This window comes from Toxotes jaculatrix, chromosome 6, assembly GCF_017976425.1.
Source record: "Toxotes jaculatrix isolate fToxJac2 chromosome 6, fToxJac2.pri, whole genome shotgun sequence".
Classification (NCBI taxonomy): Eukaryota; Metazoa; Chordata; class Actinopteri; family Toxotidae; genus Toxotes; species Toxotes jaculatrix.
In genome coordinates this window covers 6,964,289-6,991,548 of record NC_054399.1, presented here as the reverse complement: position 1 = coordinate 6,991,548, position 27,260 = coordinate 6,964,289, and the positions used below count along the sequence as shown (strand labels likewise).

The 27,260-nt window shown below is 44.0% G+C and overlaps 2 protein-coding genes across 2 annotated transcripts; both read left to right on the top strand.

Annotated features, from left to right (window-relative positions):
- Positions 1-230: 230 nt before the first annotated feature.
- map2k2a (mitogen-activated protein kinase kinase 2a) lies at positions 231-9,345 on the top strand. The gene is made up of 11 exons (XM_041040625.1): positions 231-930; positions 1,137-1,347; positions 2,584-2,730; positions 2,893-2,970; positions 3,454-3,505; positions 5,165-5,289; positions 5,887-6,100; positions 6,320-6,384; positions 6,518-6,579; positions 7,295-7,340; positions 7,466-9,345. Exons 1-11 carry the CDS (start codon positions 842-844, stop codon positions 7,574-7,576), a joined length of 1,200 nt encoding a protein of 399 aa, XP_040896559.1. The 5' UTR covers positions 231-841; the 3' UTR covers positions 7,577-9,345.
- Positions 9,346-11,203: 1,858 nt separating this feature from the next.
- Positions 11,204-26,798, top strand: zbtb7a (zinc finger and BTB domain containing 7a). The gene is made up of 5 exons (XM_041040373.1): positions 11,204-11,285; positions 12,876-12,994; positions 21,354-21,917; positions 23,011-23,894; positions 25,992-26,798. Exons 1-5 carry the CDS (start codon positions 11,204-11,206, stop codon positions 26,422-26,424), a joined length of 2,082 nt encoding a protein of 693 aa, XP_040896307.1. The 3' UTR covers positions 26,425-26,798.
- The last annotated feature ends 462 nt before the right edge of the window (positions 26,799-27,260 follow it).

The window sequence follows — 27,260 nt, the reverse complement described above, 5'->3', positions numbered from 1 at the left end:
CTAACTGCCATTAAACACATAAGATAGCAGCAAAGGATGGGTAAGATTTGGTTGAAACTGGGCTTCTTTCCTCATTAAAAACAGCATACCGGAGGCGTTAACACAAACTGCAGATGTCGTACATCTCCACTGAGATTTCTGCATCCCTCGTATCAACTTGTCAGACGGTGTCAGTCTCGCGCTATTTATGAGGGGCTCTCCCTGTGGGTGTCACACAGGTCTGATGCTGCAGCTGCTGCTTCCTGTACTGAAGCACCACCAAGCAGAGCCAAAGCCCTTTTCGCTTCAGAGCCCCACACCCCGAGCTGAAACACAGAGGAATCTGTGGCTGGGACGCCGTCGTTCTGCGGAGGGAAGCCAGCCGAGTCGGTCTCCCGGTGTAGCAGCCGGTAAAACCGTGACGGCCTGTTGTCTTGTGGAAGCCGAGAAGCGAGGGGCTGCACATTAAGAGCTGAGAGACGCAGGGTACGATTTTTCCAGGAGCTGGTGCTAGCTAGTAGCAGCTAGGTGGCTAATGGCTAGTAGCAGCAGGTAGATAACATAGAAGAAGCAGAAAAATAGAAATGTGCATACTCCAAACGCTATAGATGTACCGCCAAACGACCTGGCTTTTAAGAAGAACATTGGTATGATACGTTTTACCACATTAGCTAACTGACATGCAACCGAAAGTATACTAATTTTGCTACCGTTAGCTAGCTAAGTTACTAGCCACCTAGAGCTGACCCTGTTGCTTTTATTCAGACTGAGTTTTGAACAAGGAAAAGACTAGATAAGCAGCCGCCCAGCTCATTGCAGGTTAGCGCATTATTTGAGATAGCCGTTTTGGGTAGTTGACGAAATGGCTCCCAAAAGAAGACCGGTGCCCCTGAACATAACGCCCATTGGGGAGGGACAGGCCACCTCTAACACCATTGATGCTGCATCTGAGTGAGTAGCACTACTGTGGGTTAAAATCAGTTTTACGTGTATTAAAAAGAGAATACTTGTGACTGCTCTGTGTTAGAACTTATCAACATTTATTAGAAATGTGTAACATTTGTCCTATGCATCTCCATTTATATACAGTTGTTAGATGTTCCTGTCTCATCATTTCTCTCGCTGTCTGTGTAAAACCACCTGTCTTGTCCTCACAGAGCCAACCTCGAGGCCTTACAAAAGAAACTGGGTGAGCTGGACCTGGATGAACAACAGAGGAAACGGCTGGAAGCCTTCCTCACCCAGAAAGCCCAGGTTGGGGAGCTGAAGGATGAGGATTTTGATCCCATTTGTGAGTTGGGTGCTGGAAACGGAGGAGTGGTCAACAAGGTCCGCCACAAACCCTCGGGTTTGGTCATGGCTCGGAAGGTGAAAGTTTACATTTGTTGAATGTTTTCTTACAAGTGAAGTGTGACAGGTGGGAGGAGCTGAATCAAAACAAATTCTTGTTCCAGGTTTCCAAGTTCAGCTTAGATGTTATCTTTGCACTGTTGATGTTGACTTGATTTGATGCACCCGTGTCTACATGGCGCCTCACTGACTTACTGTCTGGAGACGAGCACGCTGTGTATTGTGATTTGAATGCAACAATAACAAACACATCAGTATCTACCCAAAGTACGAGTACAATCATATATAAGCCTACTGTCATGGATTTGAATGGGACGGACAAAACAGTAGTCACACCTGTCAGTGTAACACAATGCAGTTCGACAGCACCACATACCTCAGTCTCCAAAATAACGGAAAGTTAAATCCACACCTCTTTAACACAGTCTCAATAAAAACAGAATATTATAACCTTCATGAAAGCAGGATTTATTGCAGGACGATTGTATTAGACTGCATTAACTTTAGCTAGCTATTCCTAATAAACTGGAAACTGAGTGTATATCCACCGATATTAGCTTAACACAGATAAATTGTTAGCGGTGTACATGTGGTTTCACAAGTAACAAGAAATTGCAATAAATAAATGCTGATGTGTTTGTGGTCATTTACAGGCAGTTCTTCAGTCATAGTTTGTCCCATATCTATCAGAGAGCACTGACAAGTTTGTTTTTCCACTGTAAAATGTCTGAGTCAGTGTATATCTTAGTCACATTTTTTTTAACAAAACCCAAAGCGATCCTCATCAAAAGTATTTTACTATTTCATGGGTTTATTTAAAAAAGAATGAGAATATTCGCCAGTATATTGATGATTTTTAATCCCTGAAATACAGATGTGTGTATCTGCCTCAAAAATCCACTACCAGTTGAGCACTTAAAGCTATCATTGCATAGTGTTTTATACTTACAGTGAGGTGGTTAGTCTGACATTTGGACTGCTTATAGACTCCAAAGCAGCAACTTAAACAAGCTTAAGCATGTAGACTGTCAAGCTGTGTGTTGACTGTTGAACTTGTTTTTTTTGTTATTGCGGTTAACACCATTTTACAAGAGAAATGTAAAATTTCGAATAGTTTGAGTGTAATGTGTTGACACAGCCCCACTGAAATGTATTAGTTTGAGATGTAGGGTGGTCAGTGAATGGCGTTACTGCACGTGATGCACTTGTCTTTGTCAGAGCAGCAGCTCATGGTTTCATGTCTACCCTTCTCAGTTGATCCACCTGGAAATCAAGCCTGCCATCAGGAACCAGATTATCAGAGAGCTGCAGGTGCTGCATGAATGCAACTCCCCCTACATTGTGGGCTTTTACGGGGCGTTTTACAGCGACGGTGAGATCAGCATCTGTATGGAGCACATGGTGAGAGACAAAGGCTCTTTAGTGAATGAATGTAGTTGTATATGAGAAAGTTTCACAGTATTTTACTCATGTGCAAAATATTTGTTCCCAGAGAGCCATGTGTGTTTTGATTTTTTTTTTTTTAAATGGTGTATATTTTAATTGTGCAACTTGTCTTTGCAGGATGGTGGATCCTTGGACCAGGTCCTGAAGGAAGCTAGAAGAATTCCAGAAGATATCCTGGGAAAAGTTAGCATAGCCGTAAGTAGTTCACCAACACTTTTTAAAGTATAGGCTCTGCTTTTTTTTGTTTTGGTTTTTTTTGTGACCCTGAGAGCAGCATATCGGAGATGACTTGTTTGTAATTTTAAAAATTGTTGTTGTTTGAAGTTGGCAGTGGTATAAAGATTTGCTGCTTGTTACTATACATGTTTTTTGCATATGCACTACTCTTCCATTGTGGGTGTGTGTCTCTTGTGGTGTTGCTTAACTAGCTGTGTGTTACCCAGTCATGCATGAGTCACAAACAACAGGGCCTGCCATGTTATACTTAACTTTTGCTCTTTTATCAAGTCCAAATGACAAAGTGTAAAAATGAATTACTAAATTAAAGGGATTATTAAAATTAATATCTAAACAGGTGAAAGCTTATTTTTATATTTAGGTGTATATACACTGTTGCCTGAGATAAGTCCCACTCTGGTTTTGTGTGTAATGTTAAATGTTTTTCTCTCTTGTTTACAGGTATTGAGAGGATTAGCCTACCTGCGGGAGAAGCACCAGATCATGCACAGAGGTAAGGGTGTTTTCGAGTTGCAATAAATTACGTTGCTCTCAAAATCCATTGTGCAACATGTTTAATTAAAGCACTTAATCATGTAATCACACATTTTGTGGTGTGACAAACTGTTTGTTGACAACAATGTAATAAATGAATAATTTAAAACAGAAATATATTTAAATAGTTTTTGTCTGGAAATGGCCATAAAATGTATAGAAATGCAGTATGGGTAACCCGTAAGGGGAGCTTGGTCAGATTACAGGAAAGTTGACCTCATTTAGCAATAATACAGTGTAGATGTTTTTTTAATGGACGGTTGTTGTGGGTAATGTAATGATTCCCATCCCTTTAGTGTTACTGGTGGCTAAAATTTGCTGATGCTGGTGAGACAACAAGCAGAGATTCAAACCATACAAATGTTAAAGTCTAAACATAAGATTAAAAAAAAAAAAAGATAATTTTTTTCCACTGTCATTATGCTTCCCGCTCTGAAACAGGCACAAACAGTCTAACAAAAAGCATATAGGTATGATTGCTATTTCTAAATGTCTATGAACTTTTTTTTTTTTTCTTTGTTAGTGAAACCACTTCAAATGTGCCACATTAACTAGACCGGCTCCAGTCGTCCCTGTACTTTTTCATTCAGATTTTTATTAATTGTCTTCATGCTTTTTCTTCCATATGCACTGAATCAACGTCTTAAGAGAATTAGCTTGCTCACCGCAAGGCAGGCTATTATTTGGAAATATCACGAGTTCCTGGTCATAGAAATTTAGTAGCACGAAGAAAAAAAGACTTAGTAAAAAACATTATCTTTGCATTCAAACATAATTGAAAGTCAGAGCATAGCAAAGTATAAAGCAGGCAAGTTTTCCACTGCACGCCAGTGAGGAACGATGGGTGTGTTGTTATGAAAAGTGCTGGGGAAGGCAGCGGTCAGACCTGCATAGTGCAGCGCAGTGAAATCTCACAGTGCTACAGGGTCGGTGGTACTCTAGGACAGAGTTGTCTGTGAGCTCAGTCGGTAATTACAGCCTCTCAGATGTGATTATACAGCAGCCGCGCCCTGTTGACCCCTCCCTCCGTGTTTCCCTCCATCATTCTCCCGCTTTTTCATGCCACCTCCTTCTCAGTCACTCCTCACATGTCCTTGATCGGTGGGAGGGGGTCAGTCGCCACAGAGGACAGATTGCAGGGCTCAGTCATACCCCATTATTTTGCAGGATGTTTTTTAGTGATGAGTGGGAAATGTGGAGGACCAGGCCTGTTTATAACAGGGGCTCAGCAAGAGATGTTGGCTATTTTCTCCCGTGCTCGATGAACATGGTACCACAGACAAACCTCGGGGGGCGCCAAGCATTCTTACTGTCCTAGGAGGGAATTTTATTTTCACATCCTGCATGTTAGTATCTCCAATGAAAACCAGAGATACATGCAATACATATGGAAGACATAGTCATATTTGCAAATACATTCATGTCAGTATGTATATCCCCAAATCTATATATTAAAACCCTAGTGTAGCAGGGTTATTATTTTATATTTATCTGGGGATATGATAGCCTAAGTCATTAGTAAGGTGTTAAGTGTGGATGACATTAGAGATATAGCAGGAAGAAGAGTCTCACTGAAGCTGTTTGCTGTTTGTTTGTCCACATCCCCTCTGCCACATAGATGTCAAGCCCTCCAACATTCTGGTCAACTCTCGCGGGGAGATCAAGCTGTGCGACTTTGGTGTGAGCGGCCAGCTCATAGATTCCATGGCCAACTCCTTTGTTGGAACGCGCTCCTACATGTCGGTGAGTCAGCTCTGCACGCCTGCGCCCCCACCCCTTTTCCTCTGGCCCTATCCCCACTTTCCTTCTCCTCTTTTCTCACATTGCTCTTGTTCACTGGCCCCGCCCCTCTGCCTTCCCTTCCTCTGGCCCTCCCTCACTTCCCTGCCAAGAACCGAGGGCTGTGCCCAGGAAAGGGCTCTTTGGCAAAGAGCTAGGCAACTATGCTCGCTCTTTCTTGTCCTCCATTCCCCAACTCTTAGACACCTGATGGTTGCAGTGTCGAAAGCTGCTTGTCTGTCCCATCCTACGCCCATCCCATCCAGAGACACTTGCCCTTTCATCGTAATTCCCGACACACACATCTGTCCTTGCTCACCCTTCTAACTACAACAGTCTAAAGCTGCTCTTCACTTCCTGCCAAGCCCTCCCAACCGCTGTCCTCTTGTCCTTACCGCACCCCACCTCTCCTTGCCATACCCCCTCCTCCCTGTCCTCCTCCATTATCCTCTCCTCCACTTCCTGTGCCTTCCCCACCCAGCTCTGTGCCCAACCCTCTCTCCTGCCTGGCATCTTGGCTCTACCTGCTCCCTCTGACGTAGATCGTGTGTTTCTCAACAGCCGGAGAGACTGCAGGGCACTCACTACTCGGTTCAGTCTGACGTGTGGAGCATGGGTCTGTCTCTGGTGGAGCTGGCGATAGGCCGCTACCCCATCCCCCCACCAGACGCCAAAGAGCTGGAGGCCATCTTCGGACGGGTCGTAATGGACGGTGCCGAGGGAGAGCCTCACACCAACATGCAGAGGTCCAGACCACCGGGCAGGCCCGTGAGCGGTATGAAATGCAAAGGCATACGCAAATACACAGATGATCATAACAAAATTAGTAACAAAACTCATACATGTGGTCCAGACTTAGCAATGACAGCATTTCTGCATTCATGTCTGCACCAGAACACTATAAATAAACAGAATTTGATGACAAAGATTGCTTAACGTGTTGTAAATAAATTTGTTTGTTGAATTGTGTCTGTGATATGTGACTTGTTCACAGGACATGGGATGGACAGTAGACCTGCCATGGCCATCTTTGAACTTTTGGACTACATTGTAAATGAGGTGTGATAAATTATCAGTTGCACAATATATTCTGTGAAACACACTCACACCTTTGTTTCTTTTTCGCTCAGTACTGTACTCGTCACCTTTTAATTGCTTGGTTTTTGATCTTTGCTTTTCGTTTCTTCCTCAGCCGCCTCCCAAACTGCCACTTGGTGTCTTCACCAATGACTTCCAGGACTTTGTGACAAAATGGTGAGCTATGAAGTGACATGTTTGCTGGAGCTATGTCTAGACTGCTCTTATCCACTCTTGCCCAAGAAAGAATAATCAGAGTTAATCAGGTAGTAAACGTTGGAAAATCACTAAGGGCTGAAATGTCTACACTTGTCTTCTGTCATTAATGTTATGCAGTAACAAAAATACAGAACTTTGTGCTGACTGAAATGCGTAAGTATTGTTTTGTGCTGAGTGGTTGCAGAAATTGGTGTAGTGCAGAGGTAGTTTGGAAATAATAAAAAGTTGTCATCTAGTTAAAAACATAAAATTACATCTATATGTCTTTTCTCCCTCATTCAGACATCCAGAATCTATAAATGTGCGAATATTTATTTTAAAAGTTTAACTACTAGACACATGATTTCTCCTGTTTCACAGAAAAGTTGATCCTCATGTATGTGCACTGGAGTTTTCAAGCTTCCACACAACACTTGTCTAAGTTGCGTTACTAAACCACAGTTTGCATCCAAACTAGTTTTGATGTCACAAAATCACACAGAGAAACTTTCCATCTGTAGCAGATGAATGTGGAAATGGCCTAATGGTGTCGCACTGTGCCCAGTGATGTTAAAACTCTCAAGTGAAGCAACAATAAGCAAAACATATTTGTGAGTGGAATGACTGAAGCACTAATGTTTGTCCTAAGGATTTCTCGTGTCAGTAACCTTTTTGGCGTCATTTGTGTCTGCAGTTTGATCAAAAACCCAGCTGAGAGAGCAGACCTGAAGATGCTGATGGTATGTTCCTGAGCTTCATTTTCATTTTTCCGATAGTTTGAATACTGGCTCATTTGATTTCTGCGTGGTGATTATTCTGGCAGCGCAAACAGTGGTTTCCCATTTGTTTGTTTTTTTTCTTTCAGAGTCACACATTCATCAAACGATCAGAAGTAGAGGAAGTGGACTTTGCCGGCTGGTTGTGCAAAACCATGGGGCTCAACCAGCCAAGCACCCCCACCCGCAGTACTGAGTGAACAGGTCCCCACTGCCGTGACACACCTCTGGGTCTTGCTAGCATACACATACATATACTGTACATACACGTACACAAGCCATCACACATATTGGCACTTTTTTTCATCTTGCTCTTGGGTAAAACGGTTTTGCCCCCCCCCCCCCCCTCCCAAATTTGTTTCTTCACCAGCAGCAGGGCCCGTTGAGTCATTGTACTGTAAGACAACAGCTTCACCATGCCAGTGTCAAGAGTAGCCACAGCTCACTTTTTCACACTGTTACAGAGGAAAAGCACTGAAGGGCTGCCAGTATGTCAGCTGAATTTGCATTGATTGACAAACTTCTTTTGTATTGTTGACTATTCTGTATTAATCTCTTTTCTATGGCAACAGTTGATGGCTTGGGGGACTCTATTTTAATAAATTACCTGCTGTAAAGATTTGTTAGGCTGAAAATGACCAGAGAGAATTCCAAACAGATTGTCTACTTGCAAGTTCTGCATTGGTTTTACTGGAGGTGAATGCAGTTATTTTTGTTTTAATAGCCCTTTGTCAAACTTACTACAGCGTTTTAGCATGACTAATGCTAAAACGTTGTCTGAAGAGTCTTTGCAATTACCTCCAATATAATAATCAGATTTGTAAGTAGAGAGTGCAGGACAAATGGGCTTATCGGGAGTCATTTTCACTTTTTGGTAAATCAGCGATCACTCTAAAGTTCACTTTGTGAACAGTGTCACAAACCAAAGAGGGTACACATGACTACTAAAGCTTTTCAGTTTTGCCTGATCTTTTTTTTTTTCTTTTGGATGCACATTCAAGAACAGTATATGAGTGTACTTTAAATGTTTTTGATTGTTTTTCAATTCAGTGACCTGCACTCTGATTGTTGACATCATTTCCTCAACATACATTTCAGTTCACATCCCACAATGGGTGTCTCACGTTTGGAAGGCATATGCTGTGAAGGTCTGATATATGCCAGAATGTCTTTATTGACATTGAGAAAACAATGATCAAAATCTATTCATGGGATGATATAGCATGGTTTATTATCTTTCTAATACTGTATGTGTATTTTATTTCCCAAGATCACGATGGGGATGATTAGCTGGTGTTTTTATCAGAAGCCTGAATTTCTGCAATGTCAATATGAAATTTCAATCACGTTGACTAATTTAACCTTTTTTTTTTTTCTTCTCTTAGTTCTTGGTCTGTACTTTCCCCTGAAGTGTATTTGGTTATATTTTCACTGTACTGCTACGTGTGGCGCTCCAAGCTTTCTCTTGGGACACAACCAGAACAGAGGTGTGCTTTTGGAAAAGACTTGGGTTAAACGCTTTTGAAAACCTTTTACTTGTGCTTTAACCCAGTTAATTGTGATAACAGTACAAACCAACTGCAAGTGGAACTTAAGACATTGCCAGTAGTGCAAAGGGTTTGACTGCGAAATTTTAACCCAAATCAGTGTTGGTCACATGGTGGTGGTGGTGGTGGTGTTACTTGCTAGCCTGCCGTCTTGCTAGAGCTCTTGTATTCTCTCTGCTTATGGCTGCCCTTTCTTATTCCCCCCAAAAATGTGCATTCGTTCAGAGGAAAATGGATGCATTGTCACTTGTATGTGTACAAAGCTATATACAAAAATTACAGGAGTACTATTTTGCAGTCTTAATATACAAATTTTTGATTTATGTAAATGACAAGGGAGAAGAGTCATTTTATTATAATATAAAAATGTGTTGGATATGGTTATAATGTATAAAAAGATAAAAATAAAACTTATTTGTGAATGTACTGTTAGTTGTTACTGTTAATGACATCTGTTGATATCCACTGTCTCTCTAATAGACAGTGCACATTTAACTTCTTGGATCACTAGTATGTAAGTTCAGACTAAAGAGTTTCCCAGTTGGAATTTTTAGTTCACTTATGATTCAATGGCATGGTTGTTGTCAGGATCATGGCTACTATTGAGAACAGTCGTTTATTTTTCTTTTCGTTGTTTTGTTTTGTTTTGTTGTTTTTTTTTTTGCTTTTGTTTTTTTTTAGCAGGGTAACTTACCTTATACCACATATGGTGAGTATTTTTTAGATGAAGAAGGCTTTAACAGCATTTAGACCACGCGGGGAAATCAAATGTGAAAAGTCTGATGAATCGGTAGAGAGACTCGCCTCTGATTGGCTGGCGGGTGTCTGGCGAACTCTCATCAGTGAGCGGAGAGGCAGGTAACCAGGGCAACGTCACCTGCGTTTAATTGGACCTGCTCAGCTGTCAATAAAACTGACTACACACAGCTCGAGAGATGAATGCAGGCTGTTTTTACTTCAGAATGGTAAGGATATATTTTAAATATTTAAACCATTTTATTTTTGTTTTTTTTCTTCATCTCAGTTTAGCAATTAGCGGCAACATGGGTAACGTTGGGGTTAGCTTATTAACGCTAATGAGTTAAGAGTCTTAAAAGTTACAAGAAATATTTCTATCTCAGCAGGGTGACAATTTGTAATAACTATGACCCCAGTTAAGTTTTCGTAAGGCCTACACACATTCTAACATGTAATAACTGCTTCTGCCTTTGTTAGTAGGTAATCCAGGAATCCCTGGATACAAACTGTATCCAGGGACTCTTGTTAACTGCCTCCTTTTTTTTTAAAGCTAGATTTAATCAAAACCATCATTCAGACTGTAATGACAAACACAGATCTGATGTGGGGTGTCTGGAGTTGGAGAGGACCAATTTATATTGGACTGAAGGGCGACACTGCCATAAAAATGTCTGACATCATCTCAGACTGCCATGGGCCCACAACTAATTTCCACTGTGGGTAATTAGGGCAAAAACTGAATAGAAGGCGACTTGTGTAAATATTATATATTTTTGTGAAAGTGCATATTCTGCTGTTTTCATTTCACTTAGGCTACAACTTATCCACCTGCATCCTCTTCACTTAGCATGGCAAATTATAGCAAGTGATGGCACCAAACGTCCAAACGCTGCAATTCATGTGTGCTTTTGAAGTTTGTAAGCTTTAACTCCCAAATGATTATGCAGAGACAGGGCTGAACAGTGCCCTCTAGGCAAAGGTTGTGTCACTGCCTCTCCTTGCCAAATAGCCCCATGATTCCCCTGCAAGGTTATCTGTGCCCTGCCAAGCCAGTGTCAAGCCCTGCTGCACTGTGGGACGCGCCTCCTGTGAGACTGGCAAAAGGCAACTATTTACAAGCAGGAGCACTGTGTAAAGTCATTTTTTTTGTGTGTGTGTGCATGAAATATATGACTTAAAAGTGCCTTCAGAGGTGTGTTTAGATGGTGCAACAGAATCATGGAATACATCTTGTGCACCATCCCACTCTGTGGCACAATGGCTGGCTTGCACTCACTGAGGGGGCGTACGGTGGGTGGTTGGAAGTGGCGCAACATCAAGTGCATGAGCTGTAAATTTACTCATGGGAACTTGCCATCCACAACAGTGAATATGACGCTTTTCGACTTAGTAATGTCTTCTCTGATGCCTCACCTGTTGGAGCTTGGCAGGTATTTTGTACTCTGAGACTGGGCCGAGCCAGAGAGTGTATCAAGGGGGTTGCTGGCAGCCCCTACTGTATGTGGTGGAATGTGCCATGGCTTGCTTTTGGGGTGGGACACCATGACCTCAGGCGAGAGGATGGGTGGGTGCGACTCGACTCACATAGAAAAGGAAAGGAAAGGAGTACTGAGAGAAGAGGCATGTGAGAAAAGACAAGAGTTACAACTCAGTTTAACTTTAAACCAGAAATTTCAGTGCCCAGTATGGGGAACATTGGCTGACGTTCACTGTGAAACTACAGTGAAACCACAGAGCGGGAAGGTATGGGTTAATGATTTGTGTCATCTCTGATTGAGTTTATGACTTTGACAACTGTCCACTTTTGAGCGCAAAGAAATTTCCACTTTACTTTTGCCTCACAGAGGGAGGAGGGAGAGGAGACGGAGGGGGAATGCTGTTTCTTTAAGAGAGAGAGAGAGAGAGTGAGAGAGAGAGAGAGAGAGAGAAAGGGAGGGACCTCTTTGCCCTCCAGAAACCAGGAAGGGAATTGAGTTGATCTGCTGCTGCTTGGTTAGCGCATACGGGGCTTTAAGCTGCACAACAGTGAGAGGGAGAGAGAGAGCTCCGGAGAGGAGGAGAGGAGAGGGCTGAGCTAACCCACAATAAGCACCACCACGGCCATCGCAGGTGAGCTAAAGGCACCCTGCCATCCCCCCGCTGTCTGCCCTGGGCCTGTCGACCAGAGGGGAGCAGGGCAGAGGAGGAGAGGAGAGAGGGAGGAATGAGGGAGGGGGACAGAAAGGAGAGCAGGGTGGGGGGGTTGGCTGGAGAGGAGAGGTGGGTCGCAGCAGTAGTCCCCAGTCAAGGTTCCTCTTTTTTTAATCCTCCTAAACTACTTCCTCTGGACCGCTCTTTACCTCTGGGGAATCTTGAGATAAAGTTTATAGGATGTGTTCAAGGCATTAACTTTTCAGGCAGGTGGAAGCACTTAGAGGAGGAGGAGGAGGAGGAGGGGGATGGGGGGGGGGCTCTCGAGAGAGGGTGGGGGGTACTGAACGAGGGGAAGGAGGAACCAAAAATAATTCTATTGGATAAGGTACAAGCAATCGCAGCAACTTTTCGGGATAGTGGCGACTGAATTGCTCAGCGCGGGGCAAGTTGGGTGCTGTGTGCGTGGGGCATGTTGTAGTGTCATTAGACTGTTTGGAATAAGAATAACTCATAATTTAGGTCAGGAGTTTTAAACATGTCTGAAATGTTACTAGAGTGTGAGCTGATGAAAGAATCCACCTCTGATGTTTGGTTACTGCTGTGACAGTTGAGGCTGAAATGTTTTTTTTTTTTTTTCATACTGAGCTCGGCCCTGTTTGATGGCTGGTCTGTACTTTAATACCTGGCAGCCTGCTAGCAACATACTGTAGTGTATAATTCAGCCCTGAGTGCTTACGTTAGAGCAGGCTTGGAGATAGTGGGGGTGGTGAGGGCAGAGAGAGCTGGGATTCGTAGTCCACAGCAGAGGCTGTGAAGCAGGTCAAATGAGGTTTCAGAACTCTATATCCCAGAGTGCCTTGCCCTTGGCCATCCAGGAAAGGGAACAGCCGCCAGCCTATCCCAACGAGGAGGTGTGGTGAGTGAGCAGCTGTCAAGCCAATGAGAGCAGGGGATGCAGAGCAGAGTTGTGGGCTGAAAATAGAGGGAGGTGGGGTTGGTGGTGGTGGTGGCTGAGGGGGTGGGGTGGGGGGGTAGGTGTCTGTTTGTGTGGGATCAGGCAAGGGCTTGCCTGTATGACTAGGGCCACTCGCAAGTTTCCTGTCTGGTAAAGCTGTAGCCCTGCCCAGAGACGGAGGCAGCAGAGCTGGCCGACAGGCAGGGGAGGCAGATAGGGCCCGGGAAACATTTTCTGCCTATTTGGTAAGCACACCAAAGACATCCACATACACACACACACACACACACACACAGTGTCTTTAGACTGTGACTGAGAGGAGAAGAGAGGTGAGCAGAGGAAATAAATACCATAACGTGTTGTGTGTGAAGGAGAGTGTGGGAGATGGGGCTTGATAGAGTTCAGAGTTCTTGACCCACTTGCAGATGAAGGAGGGAATGGCAAATAGGTCAGTGCTGAGTGTAAGGTGCTGCACAGAACACTGCTCAGAGAAATAGCTGTTGTCTTGAAGTTTTTAATCACATCAGGCTAACTTTTTAACTTTGCTTCATGCAAGCTCATTGTGCATCAGCGTCGTTTTTCGTCCTACTAAGGCACAGTATTCTTTTTATGTTTTCATCCACTGCTGTGATTAAATCGCACGTCTGCTATTATTAGTAGAGTGAAAAGAAGAAGACAGTTGCACATCCTGTATTGCTGCTTCTTTAGGGTGTTGAAGGAATTCCACAAAAACCACTGCATCAAATGTTTTCTAGACCGTGGCAGAGCGACCATGCTGATAGCTGACAGAGTACAGGTGGGGCTTTGAGTAAGAGTTTATTTAAGAAACCTCAGTAAGTGACATCTCCTCTTGCTGAAGGGGAGAATATGTGACACATCTTGTGACAACTGGATTTCACTGGTAGGGTAAGCTGCCTCAGCTAAGTCCATGCAATATTAAAATATAACTTCAACCGTGGTAACTTTGTGCACTGTGCTCGAGGACGTGTGTACTTGCTGGTTGATGTTAGATTTTTCTCAGCTACTCACACCATGGTCAATCTCATGACATCTTTTTCTCCCAGTTCACTAACACCCCCAACCCCCAACCTCCACCCACCCACCCACTCTTCACCAGCATCTTGTTAAAAGCAGATTCTAATCTCTCCTGTCATGTCCTGCTTGCTTGTGGCTCGTGGTTTAAAGACTTCACAGGAACCCTGACTGCTTGATAACCAGATGCATAAATTTTGGCTTTCCATACTTGTTGAACCCGTTTTTTAAACGTGTGGGCATGGAGAGGGTACAAGAGGAACACCGTATGTGAAGACGCCCAATGCTGGGAAAGTGTTAGGAATGCTTCTCAGAAGGCAGCAGCAGACATCTTTTATTGAGTTCTATGTCACAGAAAAATTAGTAACAGTAAATATTGTCCTGATGCAAACCTCTATGCCACTTGCGAGGCACCTCTATGGAAGAAAAGTATGGTTAGTTCAAGTGAATTCCAGCAAGAGGTTAAACTAGGACGCCATATGTGTTTGTGTGTGTGAGTGTGTGCTTGTGTGCACGCATACATGCATGTGTGTGTGTCTGTGTTACCAACAATAGACTCCAGGGGAATTGCAGGGGACTTCAGTGGCTGTGGGCAGGTCCAAGACACCACCCATCAATTTGGCGGTGAAGCTGAATACAGTTTGATATTCCTGTATGTTTGTGCCTACACCACTATGGCCTGAAACTAGCAGGTTCAGACAGACTGAGAAGACAGGTTGCGTGATGTCGCCGTGGCAGTTTGAGGCTTTATTTTAGAGTGAAATGTTGGCTGCATACAATATACTACATGTAACAGTCATTATGTTTGTTCAAAGTTGTTTTGATGTGGGGAAATGATGTGTTGTGGCCCATATGGTGGGATCAAAACATGAGTTTTTTGTACTTCATACCAAATGGCATCGTTTCTGTGCTGCTATTCTTCCTATTGTGTATACGTTTATCACATTTATCTACAGTTTAAATACTTTCATCAGCCTGTCCCTTGGTGAATACAGCTTCACTTCCCCCTAATGTTTGGTTCCCCTGGTCAGCTGCTCAGTATACCACAGCTTCCAGCCTGACTAGGCAGACAGACAGACCCCTCTCTGTTGTTTTTCTGTTGTTGTGCTGAAGTCTAGGGGGAGTAAAGGGGCTTCTTCTGTTCTCTTCTGGGACATTTATTATGGAGAGGCCAACACAACCTGATCAAATTAGAGTGGGAGAGTAAGAGGCTGGGATGTTTTTCAGGGTGGGGGTAAAGAGAGACTTGAATTTTCACACTTTGGGAGTTAGATGATGTCTCTTGGTGACTTGTTTCCTGAGGGTTTTTACATTTTCAATATACTGTGAAAAACATGAATTAGTTGAAGGGGTAGGTTTGTGTCAACAGTATAATTTATTGTGATATTGACAGTAAGGACTGTACCATGGAAATCATAAGCCCCTTTTAATTACACAGAAAAGAGCAGCTGATCAGGAGGGGGATATGTGACCAATATGACACTGGCTGCGTGTTGATTTAGTGAATGGGTTCAGGATGAAACAGAAGAGAAGATGGGTGGGTTCCACTGAAGGATGGCGAGACACAGGAGGGTGGGTGGGTCTATGCTGCTTTGCCTCCTCAGCAGTGGAAAGGGGAAGTGGGTGGTGTGGCGGTGGGTACTGTGCAGTGCAGAGTCTGAGACAGAGATGGAGCAATGATGAGATGAGAGCGACAGATGAGAGGAAGAGAGAGGGAGGGTCAGACAGTAGGGACGGGGAGAGCGAGCAAGCAGAGAGCTGGTCATCTGATAACAGAGCGGGTTCTGTTACACGCCTGCCACAGACTCACAGGAAGTCCTCTTTCCCTGTTGGGCCTGCGCATGCACAGAGTGGTGCAGCCAGAGCACGTTGGGCCTGCGGACTGACCAACCGGCCAGCTTGGGTTCTGCTGGACGACGCTGCATTGGGGTGTAGTGCTGTTTCTGAAGCCATGTGATAGATTTTGTTACACTTCCTGGTTGGCAGCATGGCAGTGTCAGAGCATGTTACTCAAACTAAAGGGAACTCAGACTGTGGATGTGGTTTTATTACACCGCAGCTTGAGAAAGGCTACTGTCCCAAAACATGTGTTACAAGACTCATGACTTGACAATGAAATGTCCAACAAAAGACAAACTTAAAGAGTGGCTGTGCTGTATGGTTTTTAAAGTTAATGTTGATTGAATAATCTTTATTGACTAAAGATTGCAATCACCACGAAGAAAGAAACACCTGTGCCATGCAATATAAACAATTTGAAATACTACCTTATTTAAATGTTGAGCTATTGTTGAGACTACTCTTGTTGTCTGTATGTTGTCTCAACTCTTTTGTAATTTTTTGTTGCTGTACTTATTAGTGGAGTAAAATCGAACTCAATCGTATTCTTATAATTAGTATATATGGTTTGCCTGATTTACTTTCAGAGGAGCAAATATAAGAAAGTGTACAGTATAATGCAGTCTAATACAACCCCATAAACTACAGACTCAAAAACTACCTCAGAATTGAATCACCATTTTTCTGTTAACAATTTTTAAAAAATGCAAATTTTGCAAAAGCGGTAATTCACAGCTGTCATTTTGAATTGAATGTTGTTTTTTGCTTTTCTGGGCACTCTTTATGTTTGCTAGCTGTGACTATACAGTGGATTTGACTGATGCAAACAAGCTAGAAAACAAAATTTATAACAGTGTGGGAGCTTATATGAGCAGCTAGCAATAGCTATAGATTTCACTTTTCTGATTTCTTTGGAATCTAGCTGCACAAATTCAGATCTTTATAAGGACACCATTAAACCCCCTGTTGGCTTCCTCACATTAAACTTTGCCCAACCTATGGGCGGTCACCTTTCCTCTTACTGAAGCAGGTTACACCAGGTAACTGAATGAGATCACTTGAGTTTATCATTGACATCTGAGCCGGATTCCTAGGCCACCATGCGCTCAGGAGTTATGAGTGAGCTTGTGGGTTGAACGCCCTGCCTCACCCACTACCTTTTCACTGGCTTTGTGTATGTGTTGTGGCTGCACTTCCTGGTTAGTTTCTAGTGAAAGCTGCCAGGCCTAGGCCAGCCCTGGCAACTTCAGTTTTATCAGTTACTTGCCCTCTTCCTGCTTTGCTCCCAGTATGACCAATCAGGTTTCCTTTCACTACTGGCAGCAGTGAGTCACTTGGCTGTGGCACTTGTTTAAAATCTACTTTTCCTAGGAACTGCCACCCCCTCCCCATTCCGATTATCTTGCAGTATCCTCTTGGTCCAACCTTGAACTTTCTTGACCTAAGTGAAGCGATTCCCTTGCAGCAGGGCGGGCTAGGCCGGCGTGTTGTCATAGAGGCCAGTTGAGATGGCCAGTGAAATGAGGACAAGATAGGAAAAAGATAAATGATAAAGAAAGCGTCAGTGGAGCACAGACGAGAGCAAAGCAAATTCTTCAACTTGCTGTCCAATATCCAGATTTTTCAGCTGTTTTCAGGTCTGTTTTTGTTTCTTTTGCACTCTAGTCTAAATGCAAACACTTGTGGTGGTTGAAATATAGGAATTACTCTGACAGCAAGTGAGCTACAGAATGCATAAAGTCTTCACCTGAGTAAAAGTGGGAGCAACCTGATAGAATTATTCTCTTGTAAAAGCAATGAGCTAATAACACTTCACAAGGTGTTTGTTATAAAATTAACATCTGCTGTGTATTTCAGTACTAAAAGGTGGCCCATCTGTGCTCCATTAACATTTATGGTTCAAGGGATCAATGATTCAGTTATGTTTGCTCTGATTGCTCCCAGTTAAAGCTGGGTTGCTCAGTGGTATTGTGTAGAATTGTGTATTATTTTTATATGGTTATCACTTTTTGCATTACAAAGTTTAAGAAACTAGTAACTTAAAGTTTGGAATAAAAGGAGAGTAAAGGGAGTATATTTGCTTTAAAATTCAGTTGAGTTGAACCAAAAGGCTTTCTACTATGAAAATTACAACTGCAGTACCCACAGGAATAACTGATTTTACTGTTTTTGCTAGCCTGATTGCAATGTTGTTTACCTTAAAAATTAAGTTGTGTACAGCTCTTAAAAAGTGCCAGTAAGCTATTTATTGTCTTGTCTATCTAGGAAACATCTGAGGTTGCACAGGGTTAACAGTTTGTTCCTTTGTATTTAGGAATGACTGGTATGTGTCAGCAAAAGACAGAGATACTTTGAGAGTGGAAATTTTACAGTCCTTCCATAGATGATACATATCAGGCAAAATAAAACCACTTTTACTAACTGCAACCACAGCCTGATGTCAATGTGTTTGTCTATGAATGACAAGCAAATTGGGTGTGACTGTCTTGGCAAAGATATTAAGAACACACACACACAGCACAGTCAACTGAAGAAACAGCAAACGAAAGAACGTGGTTGGTTGTTTTGTCCCAGAAGTGAAATTTTGATATCTGTCCTTGCTGTGAGTAGATATATATGGGAAGGGGTAGAGGGGCATTACGGATGAGATGGAGGTGATGAGGGCGGGGATGGGATGGGTGGGTCCTGCGTTAAAGCGGTTGTTTGACTTGCAAAGCAGGCCTGGATGCTCACGGGCTGGGCAAATAGAGAAGACCCTTCCCTGGAAGTGGAACGCCAGGGACACGGACAGCTGCTGCGCTGCTTTGTGCTGGGCTGCGGGCCTTGTCACCCACAGGCATGAATTAGTGATAAGGAATGTTTCAAGCCATGAGGAGGTGTCAGGATCAGGTTTGTTGCGCTGTGTTTCCTCTTTCTTAGTGCTCTTTGCGGGTTATATGGGGACAGGTGGCTCCTGCATGCAGAGTAGTCTCTCCGTGCTTCGTTGGCACTGAATCAAGTTTGTGTATGTGCGTGTGTATGTGTGTGTGTGTGTTTTATCTCCTCTCAGCTCAGCGTCTTTACCCCACAAAGCCGTGACCCAGGGTCAGCTGTGTATGTCCCGGGGATAACGCGCTACACAAGCTTGCAGCAATGTCCGGTCTAGTGCAGGTGCTGTGTGACAGTGTTAGTGAAAAGCAGGTTGGCTCGGGTCTGGATGGGCTCACAGAGATCTATTTCCACCTGTGAAGGACATGACCGGTAGCCGTGCGGTTGCCCTTTCTCTCACTCTTTCTTCCATCTCCACCGCACTCTGCTCTCTCCACCCCCCCCTCTCCATCCTGTGCCATATCTCTTTGTCTTTGCCCTCCCCTCCCTCAGCATATTCAGATGACGGATTGGATGATAAAATTTGCTCATGCCATGTCCGACAGTCCGTTTTCATCAGAGCTTCGTGAAAGACATCGGCGGTGTTTGCAGAGGCTTTGTGGTCAGCTGCCTATCAAAGTTGAATTGAGTTACGGGAGACAGTACAGTAAGGATCAAGAAATGGTGGAGCTGTTTTGGTTTTTTTTCTTTTCTTTTTTCACCATTAGTCAAACGCAACAGTACTCTAAAATACGTTCTGTGTTATTTTAATATACAAACTTTATTTGAATTGTGTCTTTATCATAACGCTTTGCCTAAATGAAAACAATTATTGTCTCATTTAGAAGATCATGATAAGCTGGGATAAATGTCTTCTCTTCTCTCCTGCCTCCCTCTCTGCAGATGCCTTCTTTTAAAGGCTTCACCTAACACTGACATATTGGCAGATCTGAAGGTGTAGAGACAGATAGGTGTTGCTTTTTACAGGGGAGAAGATAACATGACACAGGAGAGAAAAGGAGAGGTGAACACAGGTGAACTGGTATGAAAGAGGAGAGGCAGCCAGGTTAAGCAGGTTTGGTAGTGGGGTGTAGCGCAAAAACATACCAGGAGGCCTGATCTGAAGGAATGTCATTTGAATGCCTTGCTCTTGTAGAGAGTAACATGCTCAATGCATCCTAAACCCCCACCCACCCACCCTGCCTCCCCCCTTAACTTCACCCCCTGCTGGGTCTCCCTGGCAGATGGAGAAGGGGGGAGGAGGGCTGGAGGGGGCGGATGTCCTATATGTGTGTTTATGTGCATGTGTATTTTGTGCGTTATTGATGTCTCTGTGATGCTACAGCATTTGCTTGTGTGTGAGTGTGTTAATAGAGAAATCGAGGACGGCTTGTTGTGCCGAAACCCCCCTCCGACTGCGCAGGCTTCAGTCGATCATTTTAATCTCCCCCCACACGTGAGCGAGGGGACAGCCTTTCCTGAAACTTGGCACACAGTACAGGGTGGGGTAACCAGCTCAGACCGGATTGACAACCTCCCTTTTTAATACTGTTCCCTCGCAGCTTGTTGCGTGTCCTCTTCCTCCTCCCGTGGAGTTTTTCCACAGGGTCTGCTCTGGCAGCCCCCCCCCCTGCCTTTCCTCCACCTCCCTCTCTCCCCTCCCTGGCTCTCGACTGACACAGAGTGCACAAGCTGCACAGCCCAGCTCCCAGCATGCACTCTGATCCCTACTGCCCTCTGCCTATCTGTCCTCCACGACCTCTTACTTGGTTTCTTGCATGCAAGTGCATGCACACACACCGGTAGATGTAGGCGTGTACAAGTAAACGGGCACCCAGCCACCTGCACACACATATATATAGTACATAAACATCTTCACTTAGTTATTCACCCACTCATTGTAGCCAAATCGAGTCCTGTGAAATGGAGAGAAATGTTTGAATTGGCAGTTGTGTCTGCTGTATTTGTTTTTGCGCCTTATGTGAGCTACTGCTTACAATACAGATTTATCTAGCATTCAACATATGTTCAGATCAGGCACTCACCGTGGAGTTCAGATCTCATAGATCACGAAATGACTTTCTTAACTTTAACTTGTACTTTTTGGGTGTAAGAAATACACCAGAGTGCGGTGTTTGCTCCTGTTTTTGCATTGCCAAGATATTAATGAATAAAGATAAGTTATTAAAGTAAATAATTTTAGATTCTGAGATTGGAAATGTCAATACAAAGTTTACTTGGAAAAAATCCATAAGCATACAGTATACAAAATACAGAAAAATAATATAAAGACTTGTAAACGAATTGTAATTGAATTGCCACCATTGTAAGCACTGCTACAAAGTTGGGTCAGATTAGTTTGCAGATCATTTATTGTTTTTATCAACTCCCTATACTGTATACTGGTTAGCTTCAACTTGTATTAGCCAGATGTTGCTATGATTTATAATGGTTTTTGACATATTAAATAATCTTGTTGGCAAATCTTTCTTTGAAATCTCACATACCACAATGCCAATTACTAAACCTGTTTTAGTGTTAATATCAATCCTACTTGCCACGCAGCCTGATATGATCCACCTCTTTAAATTCTGTTTAGATACTTCAGACTCTGTATGTGTTTATTTTTTGTACCCCCTGTATGTTATGGACTGAGCACTAAGTTCTTAAGATTTTAAATTTCAATTGTGTACTCTATGAACGTTTGGTTATGCGTGTATTAGGTTGTGTTCTGAAGCATTTTACTGTATATTTCTGACTGTGGCGAATGAATGAATCAATATTCATCTCTCTTTCTATATCCACATAAAGAATGTCATGAATTGATCTTTATGAATGATTATTTTTCCTCTTTATCATCCCTCCATCCAACTCTTTTCTGCTCAGACAGGCAGACGGACAGACGGCAGGACGGATACACGGGTGGGGGCTGTGCTAGGCGGCTCGGCGGCAGGCTGGTGGAAGATGTCGTCAGGAGCCGGTGGGAGGGGCGGAAGGCGGCTCAGGGGGACAGCGAGCAGCGGGGGTGGAGGAGGGAGAGGAGGGGCAGGAGAAGCGGAGGAAGGCCCCGTCGGGATCCCTTTCCCTGAGCACAGTGCGGACATCCTGGGCAGCCTGAACAAGCAGCGGCTCAGCGGCCTGCTGTGCGATGTGCTCCTGGTTACTCAGGACCGGGAGTTCCCAGCTCACCGCTCCGTCCTGGCATCCTGCAGCTCATACTTCCACAAGCTCTTCACTTCAGGGGCCGCTGCTGACCAACAGAACATCTACAACATCGACTTTGTGGCAGCAGAGGCTCTAGGAGCATTGCTGGACTTTGCCTACACAGCCACATTGACAGTCAGTCACAGTAGTGTGGCTGACATCCTTGCCGCTGCGCGCCTCCTGGAAATCTCACCTGTCCAGGACGTCTGTACACACCTGCTGGACACCAAAGTGCTCTCCCCGCCGGTACAAGATCATTATTGAACTAGAAGTGACGTGTTAAAGTCGAATTTAAGCTTTGAGATGAGATTTGATGTGCTCTGCCTTAATGAGCTAGTGACACCATAAGCAACTCATTGTAAGTGTTGAATGAATTTATAGCAAAGCACAGACCATCTAAGATACTGTACACTTCATGTGTGGAACTGGAGAAACTCATTCAAAATCTAGTTCTCCTGGTTCAGCCACTTAGGGATTGAGGTGTCTGGTCATCATACCATCCCCTTCATTAAATAGCCAGCATAGTCAAGCTTACATCATGGCCTTTATCAGTCTCTCTCACTATGCCAAACACACGCCCACAGCCTTGGGGTTAGTTCAACACTTACTCATTCTGAGCCAATAGCGTGTATGGAAGGACAGCATGCTCTTTCGCAGACTACAGACACAGCATATCGCAGCTACACTTCAACACGATCAAGTGTAGCTGTGATATGCTGTGGCTGAATGCACAATGCTCTAGATCATGTGATAACCACAGCTATGCCTCACTGTCATGATCACATCGTACATTGCATGTCAAAAAACCTTCACGGGTTCCTGGATGTTTTATGTCAAAGGGTCCCAGCATGTAACATTGCAGTTTATGGCCCCACATCTCCAGCTACCTAATGTTACATTTAGCACAAGTGGTCTTTTTTTTTTTTTTTTTTTTAACTCTTTTTAAGAGCTGGTGAATGTGCCAGTGAAAACATGCATGCGGCTCTGTGCTGCTTTGTTGTCTTTTATACACACACCAGTTAGCAATGTGTTTTGCCAATTAGTTTTTACTTTCTCATTACACATGCATGTACCCATGAGCATACTGAGCCCCTGGGTGCGCATCCAGGATACCCAGATAGTGATGCTGATAGGCCTTACAGTTGTAAATTTAGGTCCTCCTAGGCAGCTTTCCCCTTAAGCTTTACACAATGTGATTTTTTTAAAATATACGTTTTTCTTCTGTACTTCGCTACTTTAAAAATTCTGTCTCTTGTTTTCTCTTTCCCTTGCACAAACATACATTGACTTTAATTTTCCCCTGTACTCACTCTCATTGTTCCCCACCATGTTTCACTAGGCGGGCAATGAGCGAAGAGATGAAGATGAAGATGAGGCTGGAAAGGGCAGAGGAGGCAAGGAGCAGGGGAACCGGGTGCGGGCCCGGGAGTACCTGGAGTACTTCCAGAGAGGTGCGCACTGGAGCAGCAGCTGCAGCACGCCAGAGCTCAGGGACCTGCCTACACACCTGCACTTTAACCACGGCAATGGCCCCAGCAATGGGGCCCCTGGCGGCCCCGGTGAGTACTACTCCCCTTTGGCCCTCGCCTTGGCCCAAGCCCCAACGCAGGAGCCAGAAGAAGAGGACGAGGATGAAGAGGAAGAAGAGGACGGAGAGGCAGTGCAGGGGAATGGTGCAAGCCTGGGGTCATCTTACTACCCTCCGTCCCAAAATGGGCACTTCTACCTCCCCCCTGAGTCTAGGCTGGGGCAGGAGACAGAAATGGAGGATGGGAGTAGGGAGGTGATGGCAAGGGAGAGGGGTTCAGCCAGTGCCCTCCTGCAGCAGATGATGGACTCCATCGAGAGGCAAAAGGAGCGCACAACAACGGGGGAGGAACGGGGAGATGAGGACGACCCAGACATGGAATTTTACTTGAATTATTTTAACAGCACACAGCATGAGGATACAGCTTCTGCTGCTGTGACACAGGGAGTGCCACTGCCCTGGTTATCACGGGGAAGTACAGGCCAAGACAGAGTTGGAGAAAGGGTTGTTGGAGAGAGAGGCAGTGGGGTTGGAGGAGGAGGAGTTGGAGAGCGGAAGATGCGCTCTAAGGCCTTCCAGAAGTGCCCCATATGCTCCAAGGTCATTCAAGGAGCAGGCAAGCTACCCCGCCACATTCGAACGCACACGGGAGAGAAACCCTATGAATGCGCCATCTGCAAAGTGCGCTTTACCAGGTAAGCCCAATTACTAATAGTCTTGGACTTGGCACTGTACACAAACCGCCCAGCAGTGGGGAAACACCACAAAGCCAAGAGCAGGAGTATTAGCACTAACTAACTTAGCTTTGCATTAAGGGGCCGGCACAGTTTGTAAATCTTAATGTTTACCTTGATCGTGGACTGATTGAATCCAACCCAGGTTTTTTTTTTTTTTACAATGTCACACTGTAGCCAAATGGTAATCAAAAAGGCATGAAGAACATTCCAGCTTCTGAGAGAGGGGGTCAGATGGTTATAAAGGTCTGTTTTATTATGACAGCCTTCATAGCAAAGTCCTGGAATTTTAACGTAGGGGTCCTATAAAAGAAGGCTGTGCCATGGCAGTGTTATCTAGTGGAGGACTGCTATAAAGTGCTGTATTCTGATACAGAGGGGGATCACAGGCCCTGAATGGTGCTCTATGTGCTCCAATGCAGTAATTTGAACTTTTGATCTCTGGTTATGTTGATTATTGCCCACGGCAGAGTAGTTACATCACCCCCTCCTCTCTCTCTGTCACTCCTTTACCTCTCTAATGAAATCTGCCATGTGCCGCTCAGATAAATGTGACTAGTGTACAGCAGCGGACTTAGGAGTCCTGCCTTTTCCTTGAAAACATTCCTTTAATTAATTAATCAGTGGACTTGTGCTGGAAATAGATGCAGTAGGCTACAAATACCCAGAACCTCTACTGGCAGGTAGGGAAGACCAATCTGAATTTGCCTTCTAGCTAAATTCGACCGCCAGTGGGAAGGGGGTATTGTAATCTTAATCCTGTTTGATCAGGGTTAAGAGTGTGCCCTGCACGGTAATAAATCACTCCTGTCCTTTAAATAATTCACCTCTCTCAGTGTGCCACTTTGTTCCACGACTTCAGCAAGTGTGTGTGTGTATGTGCCTGTTTCTCCTCACCTATTTACACATTTCTTTGTTAATTTTTATATTTGGGACACAAATTGTACAGACCTGTAAGGGTTGCAGTGGGTTTATTTGTTTGCTTGTATGGCAGTTAATCCACTTACATGGCAAGTGTATGTGTGTGCGTGTGTATGTGTGGGTTCAAATGGAATCGTAACTATGCTTGTTTATTTAGAAGCCCTCTGCCCTGGATGCAGAGGGGTTAGACGATTTAAGAGCTCGGGAGCTAGAGAGCTAGTAAGGTCTAAAGGGGGGAGGGAGGGCAAGTGTCAGATAAAGGCCAAGGCAGCCTGATAAAGTTTAGTGGGTGGTGTATCAGCACAAAGTAAAAATTCTTCCGGTGTGTAATGAGATGATGTTAGATTTAGAGAAGTCAAGTTATAGTTTGGTCTTGTTTTGACCAGAGTGTAATTGTTGTAGAACTCATAAATTATTGTAAGTACGTCTTCCATAACAGCAGTTTGATTTGTGTCAAAGTGACACCTACTCATATACAAAATTCAATCAAAATAAGGTTTGTGGAGATACAACTAGGCTGCAAAACTGATGCAAACGATGACATCTATATTTCAGTACTACTCGACAATAATTGTCAAGTTTTCTAAACGATTTTGGAATTGTTCACTTGCACAGGACAGTTAAATCTTCATTTTCTGTTTACACAACACAAGCATTTTTTGGAATCTGTCAATTGTTATGGTGTAGTCCTCAAAGAAAAGCTAACAGAAATCATAAAAAGGCCAACTGACACAATGAACATTGAGCTTTCTAGTCAGCCTACAGTTGTGTGCAATTACACAGATAAAGATGTAAAGTTTATGGCTTCTCCTCAGTTGGTCTGGCTGCCCTCACAGAATAATTCCATTGGAAGAGATCCAAAAGATGGCTGTTAAATAGGAAATAAAACCATCCAAAGTATATTAAGTTGGCCACTGGTACATGTGAGAATTAATAATATATTTTGAGTTAATTATGTACTTTGTGCATAATATTACACAGCCTGATTAGTTATTGACAGTGAAAAGAAAGCCTGAAGTGGGCTGTATGTACTGAGTGCATTCAAATAGGTGTGAGCCAATCCCGTAGTTCATTTGAATTTTTTACTCTGTGTATTCTGATTCAGATTCTGATCTTGTTTATTTTTCTCCCTCCCAGGCAGGACAAGCTCAAAGTTCATATGCGGAAGCATACAGGAGAGAAGCCTTACCTGTGTACGCAGTGTGGAGCCGCCTTTGCTCACAACTACGACCTGAAGAACCACATGCGCGTACACACCGGCCTGCGCCCCTATCAGTGCTCAAGCTGCTTTAAGACTTTTGTGCGCTCAGATCACCTGCACCGCCACCTCAAGAAGGATGGCTGCAACGGCATCCCCTCTCGTCGAGGTCGAAAGCCTCGGGTGCGAGAGCCAGGGCTCCTTGAGCCCCCTCTGGGCCTGCTGAGCCCCAGCTCCGACACAGGCCCTGGGCCTCGTACCATCAGGGGGCGGCGGCGTTCTGAAGCAAGCTCAGCAGTGGAGATAGGGGATGCTGGAGCCCATGCACACAGTCCTCAACTGCAGGAGTTGGCAGGAGAGGCAGGGCCCTAAGACTGCACGGGCAACAAGGACACTGCTGGACACCATAGTCACTCTGCACTGCCTGTGAGACAGGCCAGTGAACAGAGAGGAGAAAAAACATGCAAAGGCAAACTTTAAAAAAAAAAAAACAAAAAAAACAACAAAACAACTAACTATTCCTCTATAAACCAAATCAGGGTGTCACAAAAATCTAGTCTTTATATTTCTTTCTCCTTTTACTTTAGGAAACAGAGTAGACATGCAAGCACTTGAGTCGGTTTACCTGTTAAAGAGCAAAGAACGCTTCAAATCATGCACCCATGACGTCCACTTTCTGGGCCATTTCTTTCTTTATAATCTTAGGGGTTTTATACATTGGCATATGTGCTTAAGCAAATGTATGATAGATACAAAGAAACTCTGAGCAACTATGCAGTTGATTTAGATTTTTATTGGTTTTGTCCTCACAGCCTTCAAGCTCTAAGCAAGGTGTCTGTCAAGCACCTTCTGGCTGCTGTACGGGTGAAGCGAGGACAAATCCTCCCAGTGAAAACAACTCTTTTTCTATTCTTTTGCAGGTCTGAAATGTACAGTTACCATAGAAACAACATTGCCACAATATGGCATATGCAAGGAAAACTCACCACAATTTTGATGCAACAGTTTTTTCTCTCTAAATGTTCCAGAAAGAATCAGACAAGGGTTTGATTGAAGTGTTACTTACTCTATAAAAAGCATTTTAAGAATCTATGGTTTGTCTTATTGAAAAACAAATCCATGTTGAGTCGAATCCACTTTAATGGGGGCTTGTCATTGCAGGACAAGGGAAAATGAGGGGTGGAGGATTTGTGTTTCTAAAGCACTAC